At 41.4% G+C, this 22,383-nt stretch overlaps 1 protein-coding gene and 1 pseudogene across 1 annotated transcript in view; one reads left to right on the top strand and one right to left on the bottom strand.

Annotated features, from left to right (window-relative positions):
• The window catches only part of LOC126199629 (A disintegrin and metalloproteinase with thrombospondin motifs 7-like), a 583,524-nt gene that overhangs the window by 506,359 nt on the left and 54,782 nt on the right, over positions 1 to 22,383 (top strand). Inside the window, exons 17-18 of the mRNA XM_049936555.1 lie at positions 18,538 to 18,664; positions 21,991 to 22,111. Of these exons, the coding sequence (XP_049792512.1) occupies positions 18,538 to 18,664; positions 21,991 to 22,111 (248 nt within the window). The remainder of the gene's footprint in view (positions 1 to 18,537; positions 18,665 to 21,990; positions 22,112 to 22,383) is intronic.
• Positions 19,894 to 20,011, bottom strand: LOC126199750 (5S ribosomal RNA; annotated as a pseudogene).

Below are 22,383 nucleotides of genomic sequence, written 5' to 3'. Positions count from 1 at the left end.
CCGGAGCACCCGACCGTGGCGGAGATTCCCAGTTCTGCTTCACACTCGATGCTGGGTGCGTCCCACAGGACAACGATCGCCTCGAGTGCCTCGACTGGCGTCCATGAGCTGCAACGGCCTTTGGGAGTCGCTCTCAAGGCCGGGACACTAAATACTGGCTGCCAATAGAGTGCATTCCATTGAACATAAACTGCTCAGGAAAGGTTTTGCACCAACCTTGTGAATTGCATAGTTTGTGTTTGCTTGATCAGAAACCACCTTCTCAATCGCTACGTACAGCCGAATATACAGGGTGGTTACAATTAAACTTTTGCTAATTGAGAGTGCCCTCCAGGAAAAGTGACCGTAGGAAATGAATCTTTATGGAAACATTTGTAAGGACATCCGTAAAAGAAGTAACCGACGAACCACTGAAATTAACACATTTTAATTTTCACATGAGAGAGTAACATTTTTTACTTGTGTACCAAGTTTACATTCCAGGTTACAAATGTTGACCAATACGACAACCATTTGCATGAGAAGTTTGTATGGATACCATACCACAATTGTTCGCAGCACTTTGCGAACGATGGACCATGGAAAGTTCAGCCATCGTGACAACTCTTGCACTGCTTGAAAATCGCACACTGTGTCCAGCATTGGCAGACATGACAACAGTAACTTTAACAGTTTCTGGCGCAATTGGTCGTCGGTTCACCCTGGAAATATTCGCAAATCGCCAGTTTATTCGAACTTCCAGATTATGTTCTTCAACATTTATCATATAGCACTAGAAAACCCAATTTTCTCAAAAAAGGGTAAAATTAAGAAAAGAGAACAGCAAAACAAAAACAATCGCTTCAATACTTCGTCGAGCTTATATAAAACATTATTCATAAACTATTTTTGCACTTCTCAATAGTAACAGGAAACTCTTGCCTTTGAAGATGAAGAACATTCTGTCGAGCACAAAGTAACAACAATCATTATATAGATTTTTTTGAATGTTTGTGCATCTAAACTGTACTTGCATCAAAAGTAAGCTTTCGTTACATAAAAGCGCAGAATTTACGTGATCAACTAATTGTTATTACTCATAAACTACATGTAAAATGCAGTGCATACTTTGTAAGGATATAAAACACAGTGGACAAAAACAGAACTATTTGTGGTTCTAATTATGTGCGAAACAGACAAACAAAAAACAATAAAGTGTCGAATGCAAGTTTCTCACTCACACATTCAATTATGTTTCTTTCTCTACCAGTGCTACCAGTACTACCGGTAATTCTACGATTTACCACCTCATTTACGGAGTGTACTAAAACTACCGAACCGTAGTTTTGGTAGAACGCAACTCTATGTGATACAAAAGCATCAATATATATTACAGTTGCAGACAGTCAACATGGGTCTGGACGACGTGAACAGAGCTTTACTCGTAAAGCTGTAATAACGAAACGACAAAAATGGCCCTGTGTCCTTCGCAAGTATCGCCGCTTTAAAGGAATACGGTGCTCCACCAGAAATACGCTTCGATTGTTTTAATACACTCCGTAAATAGGTAGTAAATCGCAGAATTACCGGTAGTACTGGAAACATTGGTAGAGAAAGAAACACAATTGAATGTGTGAGAGAGAAACTTGCATTCGACACTTCATTGTTTTTTGTTTGTCTGTTTCGCACATAATTAGAACCACAAATAGTTCTGTTTTTGTCCATTGAGTTTTATATCCTTACAAAGTATGCACTGCATTTTACATGTAGTTTATGAGTAATAAAAATTAGTTGATCACGTGGCTTCTGCGCTTTTATGTAACCAAAGCTTGTTTTTGATGCAAGTACAGGATACATGCACAAACATTTAAAAAATCTATATAATTATTGTTGTTACTTTGTACTCGACAGTATGTTCTTCATCTTCAAAGGCAAGAGTTTCCTGTTACTATCGATAAGTGCAAAAGTAATTTATGAATAAAAGAAACATGTTTTATATAAGCCCGACGAAGTAGTGAAGCGATGCTTGATATGTTTTTGTTTTGCTGTTTTTTTTAATTTTTCCATTTTTTGAGGAAATTGCGTTTTCTAGCGCTATATGATAAATCTGTATTGCCTTTTTTGTTTTCACTACAATATCCCTCCGTTTCATGTTGTTGTTGTTGTTGTTGTCTTCAGTCCTGAGACTTGTTTGATGCAGCTCTCCATGCTACTCAATCCTGTGCAAGCTTCTTCATCTCCCAGTACCTACTGCAACCTACATCCTTCTGAATCTGCTTAGTGTATTCATCTCTTGGTCTCCCCCTACGATTTTTACCCTCCACGATGCCCTCCAATACTAAATTGGTGATCCCTTGATGCCTCAGAACATGTCCTACCAACCGATCCCTTCTTCTAGTCAAGTTGTGCCACAAACTCCTCTTCTCCCCAATCCTGTTCAGTACCTCCTCATTAGTTATGTGATCTACCCACCTTATCTTCAGCATTCTTCTGTAGCACCACATTTCGAAAGCTTCTATTCTCTTCTTGTCCAAACTATTTACCGTCCATGTTTCACTTCCATACATGGCTACACTCCATACAAATACTTTCAGAAATGACTTCCTGACACTTAAATCTATACTCGATGTTAACAAATTTCTCTTCTTCAGAAACGCTTTCCTTGCCATTGCCAGTCTACATTTTATATCCTCTCTACTTCGACCATCATCGGTTATTTTGATCCCCAAATAGCAAAACTCCTTTGCTACTTTAAGTGTCTCATTTCCTAATCTAATACCCTCAACATCACCCGACTTAATTCGACTACATTCCATTATCCTCGTTTTGCTTTTGTTGATGTTCATCTTATATCCTCCCTTCAAGACACCATCCATTCCGTTCAACTGCTCTTCCAAGTCCTTTGCTGTCTCTGACAGAATTACAATGTCATCAGCGAACCTCAAAGTTTTTATTTCTTCTCCATGGATTTTAATACCTACTCCGAATTTTTCTTTTGTTTCCTTTACTGTCAATATACAGATTGAATAACATCGGGGAGAGGCTACAACCCTGTCTTACTCCCTTCCCAACCGCTGCTTCCCTTTCATGCCCCTCGACTCTTACAACTGCCATCTGGTTTCTGTACAAATTGTAAATAGCCTTTCGCTCCCTGTATTTTACCCCTGCCACCTTTAGAATTTGAAAGAGAGTATTCCAGTCAACATTGTCAAAAGCTTTCTCTAAGTCTTCAAATGTTAGAAACGTAGGTTTGCCTTTCCTTAATCTTTCTTCTAAGGTAAGTCGTAGAGTCAGTATTGCCTCACGTGTTCCAGTATTTCTACGGAATCCAAACTGATCTTCCCCGAGGCCGGCTTCTACTAGTTTTTCCATTCGTCTGTAAAGAATTCGTGTTAGTATTTTACAGCTGTGGCTTATTAAACTGATAGTTCGGTAATTTTCACATCTGTCAACACCTGCTTTCTTTGGGATTGGAATTATTATATTCTTCTTGAAGTCTGAGGGTATTTCACCTGTTTCATACATCTTGCTCACCAGATGGTAGAGTTTTGTCAGGACTGTCTCTCCCAAGGCCGTCAGTAGTTCCAATGGAATGTTGTCTACTCCGGGGGCCTTGTTTCGACTCAGGTCTTTCAGTGCTCTGTCAAACTCTTCACGCAGTATCGTATCTCCCATTTCATCTTCATCTACATCCTCTTCCATTTCCATAATATTGTCCTCAAGTACATCGCCCTTGTATAGACCCTCTATATACTCCTTCCACCTTTCTGCTTTCCCTTCTTTGCTTAGAACTGGGTTTCCATCTGAGCTCTTGATGTTCATACAAGTGGTTCTCTTATCTCCAAAGGTCTCTTTAATTTTCCTGTAGGCAGTATCTATCTTACCCCTAGTGACAAAAGCCTCTACATCCTTACATTTGTCCTCTAGCCATCCCTGCTTAGCCATTTTGCACTTCCTGTCGATCTCATTTTTGAGACGTCTGTATTCCTTTTTGCCTGCTTCATTTACTGCATTTTTATATTTTCTCCTTTCATCAATTAAATTCAATATTTCTTCTGTTACCCAAGGATTTCTACGTGCCCTCGTCTTTTTACCTATTTCATCCTCTGCTGTCTTCACTACTTCATCCCTCAAAGCTACCCATTCCTCTTCTACTGTATTTCTTTCCCCCATTCCTGTCAATTGTTCCTTATGCTCTCCCTGAAACTCTGTACAACCTCTGGTTCTTTCAGTTTATCCAGGTCCAATCTCCTTAAATTCCCACGTTTTTGCAGTTTCTTCAGTTTTAATCTACAGGTCATAACCAATAGATTGAGGGCAGAGTCCACATCTGCCCCTGGAAATGTCTTACAGTTTAAAACCTGGTTCCTAAATCTCTGTCTTACCATTATACTCGTATAATCTATCTGATACCTTTTAGTATCTCCAGGGTTCTTCCATGTATACAACCTTCTATCGTGATTCTTAAACCAAGTGTTAGCTATGATTAAGTTGTGCTCTGTGCAAAATTCTACCAGACGGCTTCCTCTTTCATTTCTTAGCCCCAATCCATATTCACCTACTACGTTTCCTTCTCTCCCTTTTCCTACACTCGAATTCCAGTCACCCATGACTATTAAATTTTCGTCTCCCTTCACTATCTGAATAATTTCTTTTATTTCATCATACATTTCTTCAATTTCTTCGTCATCTGCAGAGCTAGTTGGCATATAAACTTGTACTACTGTAGTAGGTGTGGGCTTCGTATCTATCTTGGCCACAATAATGCGTTCACTATGCTGTTTGTAGTAGCTTACCCGCATTCCTATTTTCCTATTCATTACTAAACCTACTCCTGCATTACCCCTATTTGACTTTTTGTTGATAACCCTGTAGTTTCATTTCCGTATGAAACCTGAACTAAACTTCGTCAATTTCAATTTTCCTATAAATGCTATTTGTTCTTAAGCAACAGACTGGAGGATGATTGTGTAGAATAATAATGTTCCGTAGGTTACACTGCCATTTACATATCGTCAAACAGCTTCTAGATGGTTCACTGCTTCCGGTTTCTGGGAGAGTTTCGTAAGACACCGACGGCAAAGGCAAAAAAAAGCGTTCGAGATGAGGTAACGCCCGATAGGTCGGTAACACACCTTAAGTACAGGTAACGCGGTTATGATCTTAGCTAACCAAGGCTACTAGGAGAACTACCGTAGCCTACGGTTACGTATCGTAGTCTATGGTAGCCTACGGTAGTTTTACAACTCTAGTTTCAACTCTGCGTCGTCGTAGGAGTATCAGCGCCTAACGGCAAGTCATGAAACAAATAAATGAAGAGCACCAGTTTGCTTTTGTTATACAATATTGTAGAACAGTAAGTAATTCTCTGTCTACACTAGCTCAAGTAGCGAAAGTTTATCTATAGCCACCTTGTATAATGGAGATGGAAATAATACTGAATTCTAACTACAGATCAGTAGAGCGACCTTTTAAAGGGTACAGCCCCTCCAGGCCCACACCGCAGGATGTGGTGCCTGATGTTCCCTATGCTTCTGGGTAGGATTACCCACTAACACAGGCCCATGGGGGTGGCAGAAGTGGATGAAAAGCGATGAACAGTAGCGGGTTTAAAGGCAGAGGGAAAAGTGGACGAAGAGCGATGAATAGTAGCGGGTTTAAGGGCAGAGGGAAAAGTGGACGAAGAGCGATGAATAGCAGCGGGTTTAAGGGCAGAGGGAAAAGTGGACGAAGAGCGATAAATAGTAGTGGGTTTAAGGGCAGAGGGAAAAGTGGACGAAGAGCGATAAATAGTAGTGGGTTTAAGGGCAGAGGGAAAAGTGGACAAAGAGTGATGAATAGTAGCGGGTTTAAAGGCAGAGGGAAAAGTGGACAAAGAGTGATGAATAGTAGCGGGTTTAAAGGCAGAGGGAAAAGTGGACGAAGAGCAATGAATAGTAGCGGGTTTAAGGGCAGAGGGAAAAGTGGACGAAGAGCGGTGAATAGTAGCGGGTTCAAGGGCAGAGGGGAAAGTGGACGAAGAGCGATGTATAGTAGGGGGTTTAAGGGCAGAAGGAAAAGTGGACGAAAAGTGATGAATAGTAGCGGGTTTAAGGGCAAAAGGAAAAGAGTGCCAAAGGAAAAAACGTCTGCGACAGCCTTGACGGGTAGTATGTGCATTAGCGGTTGTTCTTTCTATCTGCGCAGATCATGGAAGGGTAAGGTTAGTTAGTGCCTGGATATCGTGCAGTACTCGGTACTAGTGTCATAGGTTGGGTTCGCCATAAGAGTGTCAATAAGAATTGAGGTGAGATACTGCTGGGTTGGGCATCAATGATGTCTCCTGGGCCAGCTGCAGCGTCCGCTTACCTGTAAAAGCGATAGACGTCATATTAGTGTCCCATTGGTCACAGATTCGATCACACTTTGTAGGCGGTTGTGTGGGGTCTGTCTGCGTTTAGTAAGCAAGATTTGGCTTCCCTGCTGTGGCCGGTTGAGCGGCTGTGTGATTAATCAGGCGGTGCAAGTCAGCTACGCTGTGATGCTGGGGTTCGCCATTACTTGCGCTGTTTGTGTGCCTTGGCTTGCCATAGGTGGTTATGTGTCCTAATAAGGAGTGTATTTGGACGATTGTGCTTCCACTTACGATTGCGGTCGTAGTTTCCCAGATTCGAGATGAAGGGGTTGCTCGAGTGTCTGGAGTCAACGTATAGCATGTGGCGAGTTTTTTTTAATATCTCCTACAAAGTATCTAGGCGATATTCATTGTGAATGTCCACGGTGTGTGTGTGTGTGTGTGTGTGTGTGTGTGTGTGTGTGTGTGTGTGTGTGTATCGTGGAGCGTTGCTTGTGACAGTGGATTCTTGTTCTGTATGACCTACAGGTGGCGCAGGCGTGTTGGAACTGCATATCCCCTGACTGGAGCTATGTACGTCATCAGCGGTCTAATCAGTGTGGTCCGTATACATCGCGAAATATTGACTGTAGGCTTGGACAATAGGTTGGACGATTCTGTCCCTATATTGTAAAGCCTCAAATTACCCTCAACAGTGAAGAAAAGTGTCATAAATCCGTACGTGGTCACGATCAAAAATTTGACTGAGCTATCATTGCTGAACACAGGGCTGCAATGATTCCTGGCAGAATCCTCACTTGCTACGACAATCATCAAGAGTCAGATATGTCCTGCACCTGTAGGTGAAAAGAACCCGAAGTCATTGATCCATATTCAATTTAAGGCGTTCTCATGCCCACCTCAGTCGCTCACCTCATTGTTGAGGGTTTGCTCTTACAGGAGACAAAGAGTACAAAGTGATCGTGTGGGGGTGGCTGCGAACTGTCTGTGCCAACACAACCCTCTTAGTTGCCTCTAAATATGTATCGTACAGTTCTGCTGCATTCTCCTCGTGAGAATCCATAAGTCAAATGCAAGGATCATTACGTGTTGTTGACAGTGGGTGATCACGACGAGGTAATTTCTTCTGTTCTGCATCTTTCGAGAGCGAATGAATGTTGTAATAACGTCGATGTGGTTCACTCCAATTCAGCGGGCAACTTTGTGGACCTTTACACCCTCTTATTCAGTATAGTTTGCCTGTTGAGAATTGGGTAAAGTTGTTAGAGCCTCGTGTGTGATCGGTTGGCCGCGTACTGTACGTGGTCCCCCACTTGTTAGTTTTCGGTCCAGCTAGACATCGATGTACCTGACTTTCTCAAGGAGACATGTTGGGCGTGTGTGTAGCGTTACTTGTTTGCACTGTTGGTGCCTGTGCACTTATTTCGGTCTACGTGTGAACAGCATTGCCTCGCGCTTGCTGACTTTTATTTTAACCCGCCATCGCTCCAACCAAGGTTCGGCAGTTCAAAGTGCAGTCTTTAGTCGTGAGTTGATGTTTGATGATTTCCAGTCTTGCGCTGGGATGGCATTGTCATCCGCGTAGGTGGCAGCCATCGTGTTTTCTATAGTTGGTAGATCGTTCATGTAGAGATTAAACAAGAGGGGCCCCAGGATACTAGCTTTAGGTACTCCAGTTTGTATACCGTGTCGTGCTGACTGTTTTCCCCGAACGTCAGTGTTGAAACATCTGTTGGTGAGATATGAGTATATGAGACGTACAGTACGTCGGCGAAACCAGCGTCGCTACGTTAACATATCAGGCCATTGTGCCAGGGAGGATCGAAGGTTTCTTGGATGTTTAGGAACAGTGCCCCTGTTGAGTCTGGGACAATACAGCTAGTGTTCACTGTTCACTTCAAGATTTGATATTACGCGCATTATAACTTTATGGTAGGAAGGGTCGTCAGAATGCGAGATTGCCCGCTGAATTAGAGTCCACCACAGCGACATCATTACAACATTCATTCGCTCTCGAGAGGCGTAAAACAGATCACATAGTCGTGATCCAACTGTCAACAACACGTAATGACCCTTCCATTTGACTTATGGATTCTCATGAAGAGAATGCAGCAGAACTATACGCTACATATTTAGAGGCAACTGAACGGGCTATGTTGGCACAGACAGTTCGCAGCCACCCCCACACGATCACTTTGTACTCTGTCTCCTGTACGAGCAAACCCTCAGCAATGTGGTGAGCGACTGAGGTGGGCACGAGAACGCCTGAAATTGAATATGGATCAGTGACTTCGGGTTCTTTTCACCTACAGGTGCAGGGCATATCTGACTCTTGGTGACTGTCGTAGCAGAGTGCGGATTCTGCCAGGTATCATTGCAGCCCTGTGTTCGGCAACGATAGGTCAGTCACGTTTTTGATCGTTACCATGTATGGATTTCTGACACTTTTCTTCACTGTCGAGAATAATTTGAGGCTTTATAATGTAGGGACAGAATCGTCCAACCTATTGTCCAAGCCTACAGTCAATATTTTGCCCTACAGTCAATATTTTGCGATGGGTTTCCCTTTCAAGACGATAGCGCATGAGAACGTCACGCCCAACTCGTTATCATCTTCGTTCGGGAAGCAGGAATCAACCGAATTCAATGGTCTGCCATATCTGCTGACGTACACCCTATTGAGTATACTTGAGGCCAGTTGAAACACTCAGTTTGTTGTTATTTAATCGAATAACCTCAGGAGGATTGCCGTCAGTGAGTGGGACAGGCTCGGGGAGAAACATATCTACAATATTGTGGACAACATATTAAGGCAGATCGAAGCCTGTTAAAGTGCGACTCTTAATACAGCCCACTGACAGATTTTGAATTCACAAGTGTGCTCGCTTTCGAAAAGTATTTATTTTGGTTGTTTTCTAGTTCTTTCACAGTAAAATTATCTTCATGAGCTTCATAAAGCTTTTTATTGCATTTACTGCTTTCCATGAATGTAAGCCCACATACATTCGGAGCAAAATGATTTTCTGAGCAATTTCTTTCGTTAAACAACCACTCTGGCACCCTTCAACCAGATGAAATAACTGCAGGCAGCCTATTGCGTAGCTTTTATCTCTGTGCACTCTATCCCACCATCCTAATGGAGTCCTTGAGCGCAAACGGTGGGCAACTTGTGGACAATGGTGTTATGTGGTGCAGATCCTGAATACGATCAAGCTCCAGTTTTGAAGGTGACAGTGCAGTATCGGACCGTAATGACAGTGGCGCTAGAATCCTGAACGGACGGTAGTGAGCATGTGAAGTATTACAGCCAACGGCATTCACGACTTCATTTGGCTCTACTCACAAGAACACTGCGACAAAAATAGCTACAGTGTAGGAGACCGTTCCATCAGAAACGAAGAAAAAGGTGTATACGCAAAGAAAGTAGTTGAATCTACGCAAAAAAGTAGTTGAGTCTGCACAACGAATGGGAAGTGACGGAACCAATTATGATAACAGGAACGACCCTGCCATATTAAGTAAACTATCCGCATCATTATCGTGTTCAAATAAGTGAGAGGTGTGTATCCACTCAAGAATGAAGGAGCAAGAAAATCTGACAACCTGATACTAGTTTCCTCCGACTGGTCTTATGAATCATTTTGAAAATAATACGAAATACTAACTTTGTCAGAAGAAAGCATGTAACCAAAAAAACTAAATCACTATGGATTTTTTGTATATATCATCGTGTCGGAAAATAAAGAGAACCAACTCATCATTAAAATGACTCACATATTTCAGTGGAGCGTGAAAGGCCCTAGAATTCATGTGGAGGAACAGACTGTTGTAGGCGAAACTAATATATTTATCTCTCGGAGACTTCTCTCAAAGACACTGACGCAAATCTGTCAAGAGGCTGTAGGTATACAAAAAGGCCCCCTCAGTGGTGAAAGAATTAAATATGGTGGTCATATTCATCAGCGGCCTATACCATGTAGTGCCCCCAGAATTTTACGAAAGTCTGGAGACACTTGTGTTCCAGCCGTTTCGAACACGCGTTATTTTAAAGCAGGGCGTAAGGATGAGCATGGGATACTGCACCCATTTATTGTTTGTGCAGGCGAAACTGGAAGGGAGATAATTCGTCGGCGCTGGAAAGTGTTCAGCGTGACCTGCAAAGAGTAATGTAGCTTTGTATTGTTGAAAAATCAAATGTAGTGACTCGAGATAGTGACTGTTTATTAGACGTTGAACTGCTGTTGAGAGTACGTGGACTGGACGTGGATAGCCAGCCATGATAAAAACTTATGTATGAATTGTGTTCGAAAGTGTGTAATTAACTGATTCTGGGTGCCCGGTAATGTGTTTGTTTTGTAATGTGTTTGTTTTTTGTACAAAGTGGAAATAAATATGTTCTGGTGCTTTGAATGATATTCCAAGAGTAGCGTATTTTTAAATAAGAAGAGAGAGAGCTAGAGAGTGAAAATTTCCCCTTCCTAGCAGTGAAATCTTCGGAGAAGCGCCCGGTGCTAGGTTCAAATGGCTCTGAGCACTATGGGACTTAACTGCTGAGGTTATCAGTCCCCTAGAACTTAGAACTACTTAAACCTAACTAACCTAAAGACATCACACACATCCATCCCCGAGGCAGGATTCGAACCTGCGACCGTAGCAGTCGCGCGGTTCCGGACTGAGCGCCTAGAACAGCGAGACCACCGCGGCCGGCACCCGGTGCTAGCAGAAGACATCGGCGCTGCAAGAAAGCAGAACCAGCATTCTGCAACAAGTAAGTCCACGAAAACGCTTAAGCTGTATAGAAAGAGCTTAACATTACACCGGGCCACCGCAACCACTCCTAGCGTCCTTTCCCATTACCAACTTGCTAGCAGTTTTTGTAACAGGGTACGTGACGTAAAGGGTAGCCCACTCCATAAGAAAGCAATGTTCTCATTTGCGGCAATATTAGCGTATATAATGTGCGATGAGGCTTCACCACTCTTGACAGACGTTTAGTGCCTCATACTCTTACACTGAGATGAGTTGTGTCTTCTGAATATGGCGCGCAGCACACACTTCACTGGTACGGGGTAATTCTCTGCCATTGATCTTTTGATGTGCTCCCTGGTATTTGCCCGCAGTTGACCACTATCCAGTATTGGACCCACTTATCTGTTCAAGCAGTGCTCAGTAGGTAGCTACCAGAAATGATGCTCATTAAGGCCTGCCAGACCCTGTGCAACCGTTGAAAGATTATGAGATTGCAGTTGTGGTAGAAAAAATGACTGATTTATTTTTAAAACAAAGTTAATCCTTAAGAGCAACTTTAACAATGACATTACCGCACATCTGACTAATGATAGAGTATTTAAGCACATGTGACTAATGTTGAATATACAAACGCAACCGACTGATAATGAATCAACGGTCGCTTTAGGCTACTAAGAAATATACGGACTCAACGGACTAATAATGAATATACAAACGCAACGGACTGATACTGAATATACATCTGACTGTAATGAATATTTAAACGGAACAGAACTAACTTACTATTTTTAAAATAAAAATGGACACACGGATAGCGTTTCCTACAGCATTGAAGAAAATATCGTCCGCTCTATTTTTCTGTGTACTAACGACACTTTAAACATTCCAGCAGCCCTTTGGAGTTAGCGGGCGACTGATACTTTGTATCTTCACTATAGTATGCTTCAAACCGAAACAAAGCTGAAAGAGAGCCTTGCTGTGCAACACCTTGTAATCAGTAATCGTGCTGTGGGCTAAATTGGTCCTGACGATGTGGTCACTAAGATACTGTCTCATTTGAGCTAAGTATTTCTTTACTAAATCTCGTGATGAAAACATGGATTAATCTTCACAGAAGGTCCATTTTAACAAAAATGGTAAAGAAGTTGAAGACGTAGACGGCACGTTATGAGCTAGTGCGAAACAAATCTTCTGTCCAGGTTAATAATACGAGTGCATTATTCGCACGCAGCACAGTTAATAATCAAATTACTTTAAACTAAAGACAGAAGCGTTCATCACATCTCGCACATTTTTCATTCCAGAACAAAGCATTCAAGAACAAAGGAGATCTCAAGCCAAAAATCTCGAAGTCAGTTTTCCACTTAGATTGTTGTTGTTGTTGTTATGGTCTTCAGTCCTGAGACTGGTTTGATGCAGCTCTCCATGCTACTCTATCCTGTGCAAGCTTCTTCATCTCCCAGTACCTACTGCAACCTACATCCTTCTGAATCTGCTTAGTGTATTCATCTCTTGGTCTCCCTCTACGATTTTTCCCTCCACGCTGCCCTCCAATGCTAAATTTGTGATCCCTTGATGCCTCAAAACATGTCCTACCAACCGATCCCTTCTTCTAGTCAAGTTGTGCCACAAACTTCTCTTCTCCCCGATCCTATTCAATACCTCCTCATTAGTTATGTGATCTACCCACTTTACCTTCAGCATTCTTCTGTAGCACCACATTTCGAAAGCTTCTATTCTCTTCTTGTCCAAATTATTTATCGTCCACGTTTCACTTCCATACATGGCTACACTCCATACAAATACTTTCAGAAATGACTTCCTGACACTTAAATCTATACTCGATGTTAACAAATTTCTTTTCTTCAGAAACGCTTTCCTTGCCATTGTCAGTCTACATTTTATAGCCTCTCTACTTCGATCATCATCGGTTATTTTGCTCCCCAAATAGCAAAACTCCTTTACTACTTTAAGTGTCTCATTTCCCAATCTAATTCCCTCAGCATTGCCCGACTTAATTCGACTACATTCCATTATCCTCGTTTTGCTTTTGTTGATGTTCATCTTATATCCTCCTTTCAAGACACTGTCCATTCCGTTCAACTGCTCTTCCAAGTCCTTTGCTGTCTCTGACAGAATTACAATGTCATCAGCGAACCTCAAAGTTTTTATTTCTTCTCCATGGATTTTAATACCTACTCTGAATTTTTCTTTTGTTTCCTTTACTGCTTGCTCAATATACAGATTGAATAACATCGGGGAGAGGCTACGACCCTGTCTCACTCCTTTCCCAACTACTGCTTCCCTTTCATGCCCCTCCACTCTTATAACTGCCATCTGGTTTCTGTACAAATTGTAAATAGCCTTTCGCTCCCTGTATTTTACCCCTGCCACCTTCAGAATTTGAAAGAGTATTCCAGTTAACGTTGTCAAAAGCTTTCTCTAAGTCTACAAATGCTAGAAACGTAGATTTGCCTTTTCTTAATCTTTCTTCTAAGATAAGTCGTAAGGTTAGTATTGCCTCACGTGTTCCAACATTTCTGCGGAATCCAAACTGATCTTCCCCGAGGTCCGCTTCTACCAGTTTTTCCATTCGTCTGTAAAGAATTCGCGTTAGATTATGTATTCATAAAGTTGATTTAGCAACAGAAATTACACGATACATAATTTGCAAATAATAATATAAGGTGACCCCTCAGACCGTGTTGCATTCTACTCATCGCCACGAAGATCTCAGATTCCTGCAGTCGACAAAAAAAAGTTCGTTGACGCTGACCATAACTTCCGACGCCGTATGAGAGAGCGTTCTTATTCCGTCACAGCCACACGGATTCTGGACTCAGTCACTACCTGATAATACATACGACTTTGGGCTCACTAACCCCCACGTGGTTCCTCCCCAGGAAGTTGCGATACACCACATATTTCAACGTAATCAGTTCCCAAGCAGTTACGGAATACGCGGCCCAGAAGCGACCACGCAAGTGGGCTCTCACAAATGAACAAGGCAAGATACGTCTTGGCACGTTAATTAACGAATCATTACATGTACAGAAACACACCATACTAGAACAAGGCATGTAATAAATGAGCAAGGTAATACAGTAATAAAATTGACTAGTTGGCTGAGGGCCACTTGGACTTCGAAGAGTTTTTAACTATCAATTTCATGAATTAACGCAAGGAATTAATGCCAATAATAAAACCGAGAGGAGACAGGTAGTGACCAAGATGATATAAAGTTAATTCTCGCTGTCTCGCACGAGTATCCAACCACTCAGATGCTTCAACAGAGGTAGTGGCGAGGTGTTTCACTGACAGCGGCTCCAACTCAAGTACTTCCACGAGTCTGCGCCGGTCGGTCTTTGTTCTCCGTTTCTTTAACCTGAGAACCCAACATATCCCACTTGAACAGCGGTCGCAGATTGTGTTCAGCTCGATATTCCTTTTAATGAACCGCAACTAACGTGGTATATTTGACCAACTTGAACGCCAGGATATGCGCGAGAAAGCAAAACTGCGTGTGATTCACGGAAAGCTTTCTCTCTCATTGCACATGTCAAATATGTATGCGACCTGTGTTAAAACAGATACGAATTCTAAAATAGCACATCAAAAAACTAATTACCCGTTTTTACTAAGTCAGCAGCATATAGCAGGGACCTTTCGCCGACTATGTTTGAACATTCTGACTGTATTCCTGAGCGGGTGGGCCACTATAACGCTGATGAGTCCATTCGGAACTATTTGGGTTATCTGCTAACGCTGGCTATTCCCTGATGAGACTTTGTAATCAGGGGCGCGTTTGGTGGTCTGTGACTTCAAATACCGACTAATTCAACAGAACTTCTCAGATTCTCAGGTAGCAATTGTCAAACGCCGGCAAAGTATGCAGGAGAACATGAAGACACTATGGCGTGTGTTACTGAATTTTATAAATCGTTACATAAGATTTGTTTGTGAGACCATCAAGAGGATTTCGAGCAAGGTAGCACATTCGCAGTTCCTAGTAAAATTTCCAGTTTAAGATTTCTTATTTTTCTGGCCTTTATGCCATATCGGCGTGTTAATCTGTTAGTAGTATAGGGTGACCACATGCCCCCACCTCCACCTCACACTAAGAGAAATGGCTTTTCTGAACCCAGTCTATTTGCGTCTACTATTATCCACTTTACATGGGTAAAAGCCCGGTATTCACCTAGTCGAATGTAGGAAACCACCTAAAACCAAGTCCAGGCTGTCCCCCACAGCGGCCCTCATCATCAAACTTTTGGGTGAATTCGATCTGGACCCGGTGCGTCTCCCCCAATCTCGAAAGCGGAGTGCTAACAGGCGCTATTATGCAGTCGGGTTCTTGCCTTGTTACTGATAAAATCTTTGATTCAATAATCAGTTTTGTAACGCAGTCTGACTTCAAGAATAAAGAACGGATAGTCACAGTAGCACACACAATAAATCACACAATTACTAATTGGTAGACGTAGACTGCGTGATTAAGCGTAAAATATTGTGAAAACCACTTTTAACATCCTATCAAAATAACAGAAAGTAAAAGTGATCAATTTACAGTTGAACGTGGTGTAATGGGATCATGGCCTTTATGTGTATCACAGTACTTTAAATGAAAATAACTAACTTCTGACAATACCTTTCAAAATCGTGTGAATAATGATGCAGCTCAAAAAAACTGAATTTGTAGGAACTATTACGGAATGTCTGTGGCATCAGTACCATGCTCTGTGCAATTTATTCGTAGAGATATGAACACACACTCTCAAGAAATTCTGAAGACTTACCTTCATACCCTTCAAATAACTGGACATCTGTCACTATTAATGTGAGAAAACTGCTTATTATCTGACTTGTTTTATTATCTGCGACATTTGTATGCACTGAACAAAAAAGAGGGGAATACTTGCTGCATGTGTGCACAAGATGGCATCAGACAGAGAATGCACCATAAATACGCGTAAATATTTATTAAATTATGTGGGGAAGCAGAAATTAGTAACAGCAAATTCGTATGATTTATATTGTCTTCAAATCAAATATGTAGTGGGCACAAACAACATGGGATTCACAGTGCACATGGAACATAAGTCGATATTCTAGGAATCACAAATAGTGAAGTTTTAATACGCCATTTCCATAAAAACATAGAACAATCTAAAGTGTAGGAAAGATTGACGAAATAGAGTCCATAATACTTCGGGCTGAGTGACTATAAAACGATCTCATGAGATTAGAACGCGAAACGATTGCTAAGTAAATCGTGCGATATCACACTAATCAACTGCCTTGCTTACAACCTTGCTTATTAGCAACCACTGAAAATAACTAAAACGGTCTCGCAGTTCTCCGAACTGCTGCTGCCGTCTCTGAATTGCCACAACTCATCGCTCGACTTCCAGGAACAAAGTGTGCTTTAAACTTATTCGCAAGCATGGTCCAACTAATCATCAGGTATCTGAATGGGTGCAAGGGTGCGGAACACGCCAAAGGTAATCACGCTATCCTGCAGTGTCTCAGAGAGACTTAAAGAGTCTACACAGAATATCAATACTGGTTGCCGAACATCTTTCTGAAAAGTTAACGGAGTACTTCGCGAGTGAAAAAAAAGAAAAAAAAGAACTATAGAAAAAGTTGAAAGTGCTGCTTAACTTATCAGATCAGTACTAAATCAAGAAAATTCATACATCATAAAAGTATTTAAAGGTCTTCAAAGTGAGTTCTCGAACCATTAAACTAATTCAATGATACTTGTTCACTTACGTTTCAGCAACAGTAGCTCGCATTCCACTATAATTTATACCACCTTGCTATACCGTATCTTTCTCTATACTCTTTGCAGCAATAGTTTTTAAAAAAGTGATTGTTATTTTCTTGGACCAGTCGATGCCTAATTCGAAACTGAAATCCGAGTATGGCGTCTTCTTAGTGGGATGATTTTCCCATGTGACTTCAAGCGTACAGGCTTGAGGTTCCAGGTCGGGATTATTTTCTGGAGACACTTTAATGTGGCTCCTGACTACGAGCATATCGGAACATGATGAGTCTTATCACTCCCTCATATAGGATATGTGACTCATTTACCGATCAGCCAGTACAAAGACAGAGCTCTGGAGACCACCGCACAATTTCAGAACTAAATCACAGCAGCAGCTCTTGCTGATGCATTTATGATTGATGCCTCAATTCCTTTCTACTTTTTACAAGGACCCTGAAAACATTACTTGCTTCCAGTGACGTATTAGTCCAGTGAAATTAAGAAAAATGAGCCAAAAACCTGGAAAAAATTCCTTCAGAAGCGGTTGGAGTGGTATCCAATTCAACAAACGTTGCTTTTTAACAAATCCAAAATCAGACAAAATCGGACCATGGGAAAGTACCAAAAAATCAAATTAAAAATTTCGTCCTGTTTTCGAGCTATTGAATACTTAGTCTGAAGAAATACGCAAGTCATGTCACTAGGTGCTATATTAATGACTGGTAAGTACCTAATAGATACCTTTCCAGAGTTTTGGAGATTTGAGTTGCTGGTGTGGCATTTAGGGGGGAGGAGGGGGGGGGTAGTGGATGGCTAGAAATCGAAATCAGTGATGTCTTCTGCTTGTTTTCTTACTTGTGATTGACTGTGTATATCACAGCCTGTATAGGATGCAGATAGATTTACATCAGTTATATGTTACGAAAATAGTGTGAAAGGCTTTTATATGACCGTTGATCACTTACGATTTCATCATCTTGCTGCTTCACTTGCATCAGTGGTGTAATGGCGGAGCTGTTGATTAACAACACACTACTGCACATTCTATTTCGTCACTGATTGCCAACGTAATTCACTGCACAAATTGCTTCGACGTTATGCGCACAACATAAGATGGCGACTGTAGCATGTGAGTCTGTATCGATTACCGAGATTTTGTATCGATATTCTTGGTACTGACAGGTTTGTAGTCAATTATTTACATTGACGTATCTTGAATCTCTTGAGTTAGAACTGGCTTAAGACTGTTGCATTAGAGCTGCATTAGAATGACTGGCTCTTGACCGTCTTCGAATTAATTTTTGCCAATACTACAATACATCCAGCAGCTGCCATTTTTAATAAACCTTATCTGGAAGAAGAAAAACGTTCTTCAAATATTACATCTATTAAAGTAACACATTTTAAAATATTAATCTTACACTAACAAATAAAATAATTTTGAACAACGATCACCATTTTGAATTTGATTTTAGGCAGTTTTCCATGGTCTGATTTTGTTTAATTTATGTTATTTTAAGTGGTAAAGTCTGTTGAACTGAATACCAATTTAATCATTTGTGACGCAATTTTGCCCAAATTAAATCGTAATTTGACTGACTATAACGAGTTACTGTTGTGAGCTGAGTTTATTGGAAGCCGCGCTGAACACCAGCCATGAAGCAAAGCATTTGCTTAGCAGGAGAGTTGGTTTCCCGACGTGTTGCAGGCTACACAAAGGTGGTCACCGTACCCACCGGCTCTCGTCACCTCAGCGTGGAGGAGCTGGGCCCCACCGAGAATACGATTGCAGTCTCCGATGAAAAAGGGGAGATCTTCTTCCTGAACGGAAACTAGTGAGTACCGCAGTGTTAACAGGAACTTTTGTAAGGTTAGCTTTTCACCTTTGTTGTCACATAGGCTAACTGGGTGCTGTTATTTTGTCGTAGAAACGTCGCTTTTTGCAAGGAAGCGCTTTAAAACAATTCTTTTGCGTTTTACATAGAGGAGCGAGTCTGTGCTCATGTTTCTAGCACCTTGAATGAAAGCTATGAAACTTAAGAGGTGTTACAGATTCAAATATTTCATGCTGACAAATCTGCAGTACTGGTTCTTACCACAAAGGGACATAACAGAAATAGGGATTTACGATAAGTAAACATGTGCAGTTGACAGCAGTGCTGAATAGAGACCATTAGCTTTTCAGATCGATAGTAATAAGTTGACCATAACCATACTCAAATAAGTGGCTGAGGACGACCGGACATCTATAAAATTATGAAATGTTATGTGCTTTCTAGATGCTGATATTATCTTGTGGTGTCCTATCCATGTTCAATAAAAAACTGAAGCCACATGACACATTGTCATGAGAAATACCGTAAATGTATATTTTCTTAATATTTATTTTTATTTTGTGACAATTTGCAAACGACACTGTTCAGATAATTATTTTTAAAAAGCTGAAAGATAACATATCACTTTCCTGCAGAGGTCCCAGGCCCGAGTCCCATTCCGGCACACATTTATTGTCGGTTTATTTACTTATTTATTTATCTAACCTGATCTGATTAAGGTCAGTAGGCCCCCTCTTACATCTGACTAGGTTTTCACACATTCCTTACCTTTAGTACATCACAGTTACCTAAGAAATAACAATTTTAGTGTGATAAATAATATTAAATTGATTTGAGTGTCTGAAGTGGCAGCGTGAGTAAATAATACTGACTATGAACTAATAAAGTTAATATTTGGAATACTTCTACAACTGCTGATGCTGCCTCTATTGATAATAATAATAATAATAATGATGATGATAATAATAATAATAATAATAATTACAATAACAATAAAGATAGTGACTGGTATAACAAGAATTTAAAAAGCACTCAGTCTCCAGGCCACGAGTGGCCTACCGGGACCATCCGACCGCCGTGTCATCCTCAGTGGAGGATGCGGATAGGAGGGGCGTGGGGTCAGCACACCGCTCTCCCGGTCGTTATGATGGACTTCTTGAGCGAAGCCGCTACTATTCGGTCCAGTAACTGCTCAGTTGGCATCACGAGGCTTAGTGCACCCCGAAAAATGGCAACAGCGCCTGGTGGCCCGGATGGTCACCCATCCAAGTGCCGACCACGCCCGACAGCGCTTAACTTCGGTGATCTCACGGGAACCGGTGTAGTCACTGCGGCAAGGCCGTTGCCATAAAAAGAACTTATAGGTGTAAAAAGTAGATGTTTCTGATGTAGAGAGTTCTGGGGAAAGGAAATTTAACAGCTAAGAATACTGGGAAATGAGGGAGGTCTTGTTTGAAAGAAAAATGAGCAGGAGTAACGAATGCATCCAGGGACAGGGTAGTCATTCTTGTTGCTTGATTAGATATGTGATTATCTGTCTTTTGAAGCTGGAGCTGTTATTTAGTTCTCTAATATAATGCGGGAAGTTATTCCAGAGTCAGGTTCTTGCTACAGAGAAGCAGTTTGAGAAAGTGGCTGAACGGTGGAACGGGACAGAAAAGATTTTGCTCTGTTGGGAATGAGTGTTCCTGCCATGTTGTTCAGACTAGAGCGCTAAGATCGAGGTGAGCTATGGGAGACAGTGTAAGTTGATAAGACAATAGGAATGGTAAGGAAATCTCTGTGCTTGTCTGTGTGCAGCCAGGGTACCTGTGCAGTTGATGGTGAAATATGATTAAAGAGTCAAACATCACACATATAACGAACAGGACAGTCATAATCAGTTCCAGGTGCTGTGATATTTGCTGAGAAAGGCCTAAAGGCCTACCAGATACCATCTGTGTACACAATATTTGGAAGTATAAGTCTTTGTACTCGGGCTTGTACACAGCCTTTTATCCTGACTCATCTGCAAAAGCGGTTCGATTGTGCACAGTTGCATTCGCGTCCTATATTGAGTAAATAGCCAGCCTAAGTACAGCAGTGAATGAATTCAAGTATATGTCTAGATCGCCATCGTTCACAAATGATTTACACAGACAACAGTTTAGAATGAAAACGTTTTTATTTTACAAAATCACATCCAGAAAACAAACTGATGGCCACGTGATACTATGTCGGCGCCTCTTAGCCGCACCGACCTTACCGTTCCGACGAACAACGATCCAAAGACCACGACCTTTGTCCCCTATACTCTGTCCTGTGTCCGGTCGCGTGACACTACATTAGTCAAATATATTATTTCTAAACATGGCCATCATGCATTTACAATGTTACAATATTAAAATACGTAAAACTAAATACCTTATGTTATTTTGTAGACAAACATCAGATTATTTACATATTTAAGGGCACTCCACTCTTTGGCAGTTTCACCCCTCTTCTTTTGTTTAATCACGTCTTTGCCTAAAAGGTGTGGCATACGAAATACTCATTTTGCTCTACATACATCGAAAACTGAACAGTACCTCCGCAATAAAAGAGAATAACTTATTATGCAGAGGTCCTCAAACATCGTTACAACTTAATTTTTATATAAAACATGTTCTTTAATGTCCAAAATATTATCCCTGCTTCTATGCTTTAAATTTGAGTTTTGAACTATTTTGAAGAGCTCTTATGTTTATGGAGTACTCCTAGTTCAGTGATCAGATACCCAGCGAATCCAATGATTAGCAAGACAAGCACACCTTACATTATTAACATATGTACCAAGTTATGCACTGAGATATAGGCAATTATGTAACTAAGTAATTCAATGTGAAACTGTTATATGCTGCCTCCTCTCTTTATCAAGAAGGTGACTCCATAAATATACTGACTTGTGCTTGCTACTCCCCAAATGTTCTTCCACAGTAAACATTACCACATCCAGCAAATTAGTTATACTATTACAGTATCCCTTGTAACGTCACAAGCTTTTTATATTTTTGTAGGAAATGAAGAGATGCTGATGCCTTCTCGCTTCTACGAATAAATTCAAGTTTCTCACTGTACGTTAGCATTTTAAAAGGATTATGGTTCGTGTAATATTAATGACACGCCGCAGGAGTTTATTTTAGCACTTGAGAGCATGACCTTCCGCCTTTTTGTCGGAGAACTCAGTGCTCTGGGAGCAAACTTTAAAATCTGGCGTCAGATGTGGAGACTGTTCAACCATAAGTTGACGGCGATATGCAGGTAGGAGGTTATCACAGTAACAGTGAGCTTCCTGCTGTGTGTTGCAGCACGGAGGAGGCGGACGGCGAGTACCGGATGGGCGGGGTGCTCGCCTTCTACAGCCATCCGCAGCCCAATCAGGAGCGACTGGACGTCCCGGGCCCCACGCAGCAGCCGCTCACTATACACGTGCGTACGAGACCACGAAACCAGCACTAGCTCCCTATACTCCTGACTTCTACTGCGTCTACATTTACAGTGATGATCACTAAAATTGCAGCTTCTGGAGGACAACAAGTAACCAAGTTTCGCTTATAGCGGGCATACATTTTAATAGTAAGAATTAATTTATAATCTTAAGGCCACGGGAGTAGACAACATTCCATTAGAACTACTGACGGCCTTGGGAGAGCCAGTCCTGACAAAACTCTACCATCTGGTGAGCAAGATCTATGAGACAG

Source organism: Schistocerca nitens, chromosome 8, assembly GCF_023898315.1.
Source record: "Schistocerca nitens isolate TAMUIC-IGC-003100 chromosome 8, iqSchNite1.1, whole genome shotgun sequence".
In the NCBI taxonomy this organism is placed as follows: domain Eukaryota; kingdom Metazoa; phylum Arthropoda; class Insecta; order Orthoptera; family Acrididae; genus Schistocerca; species Schistocerca nitens.
Note: the sequence above shows the minus strand (reverse complement) of the source record. Positions and strands in the feature narration are given on the sequence as shown.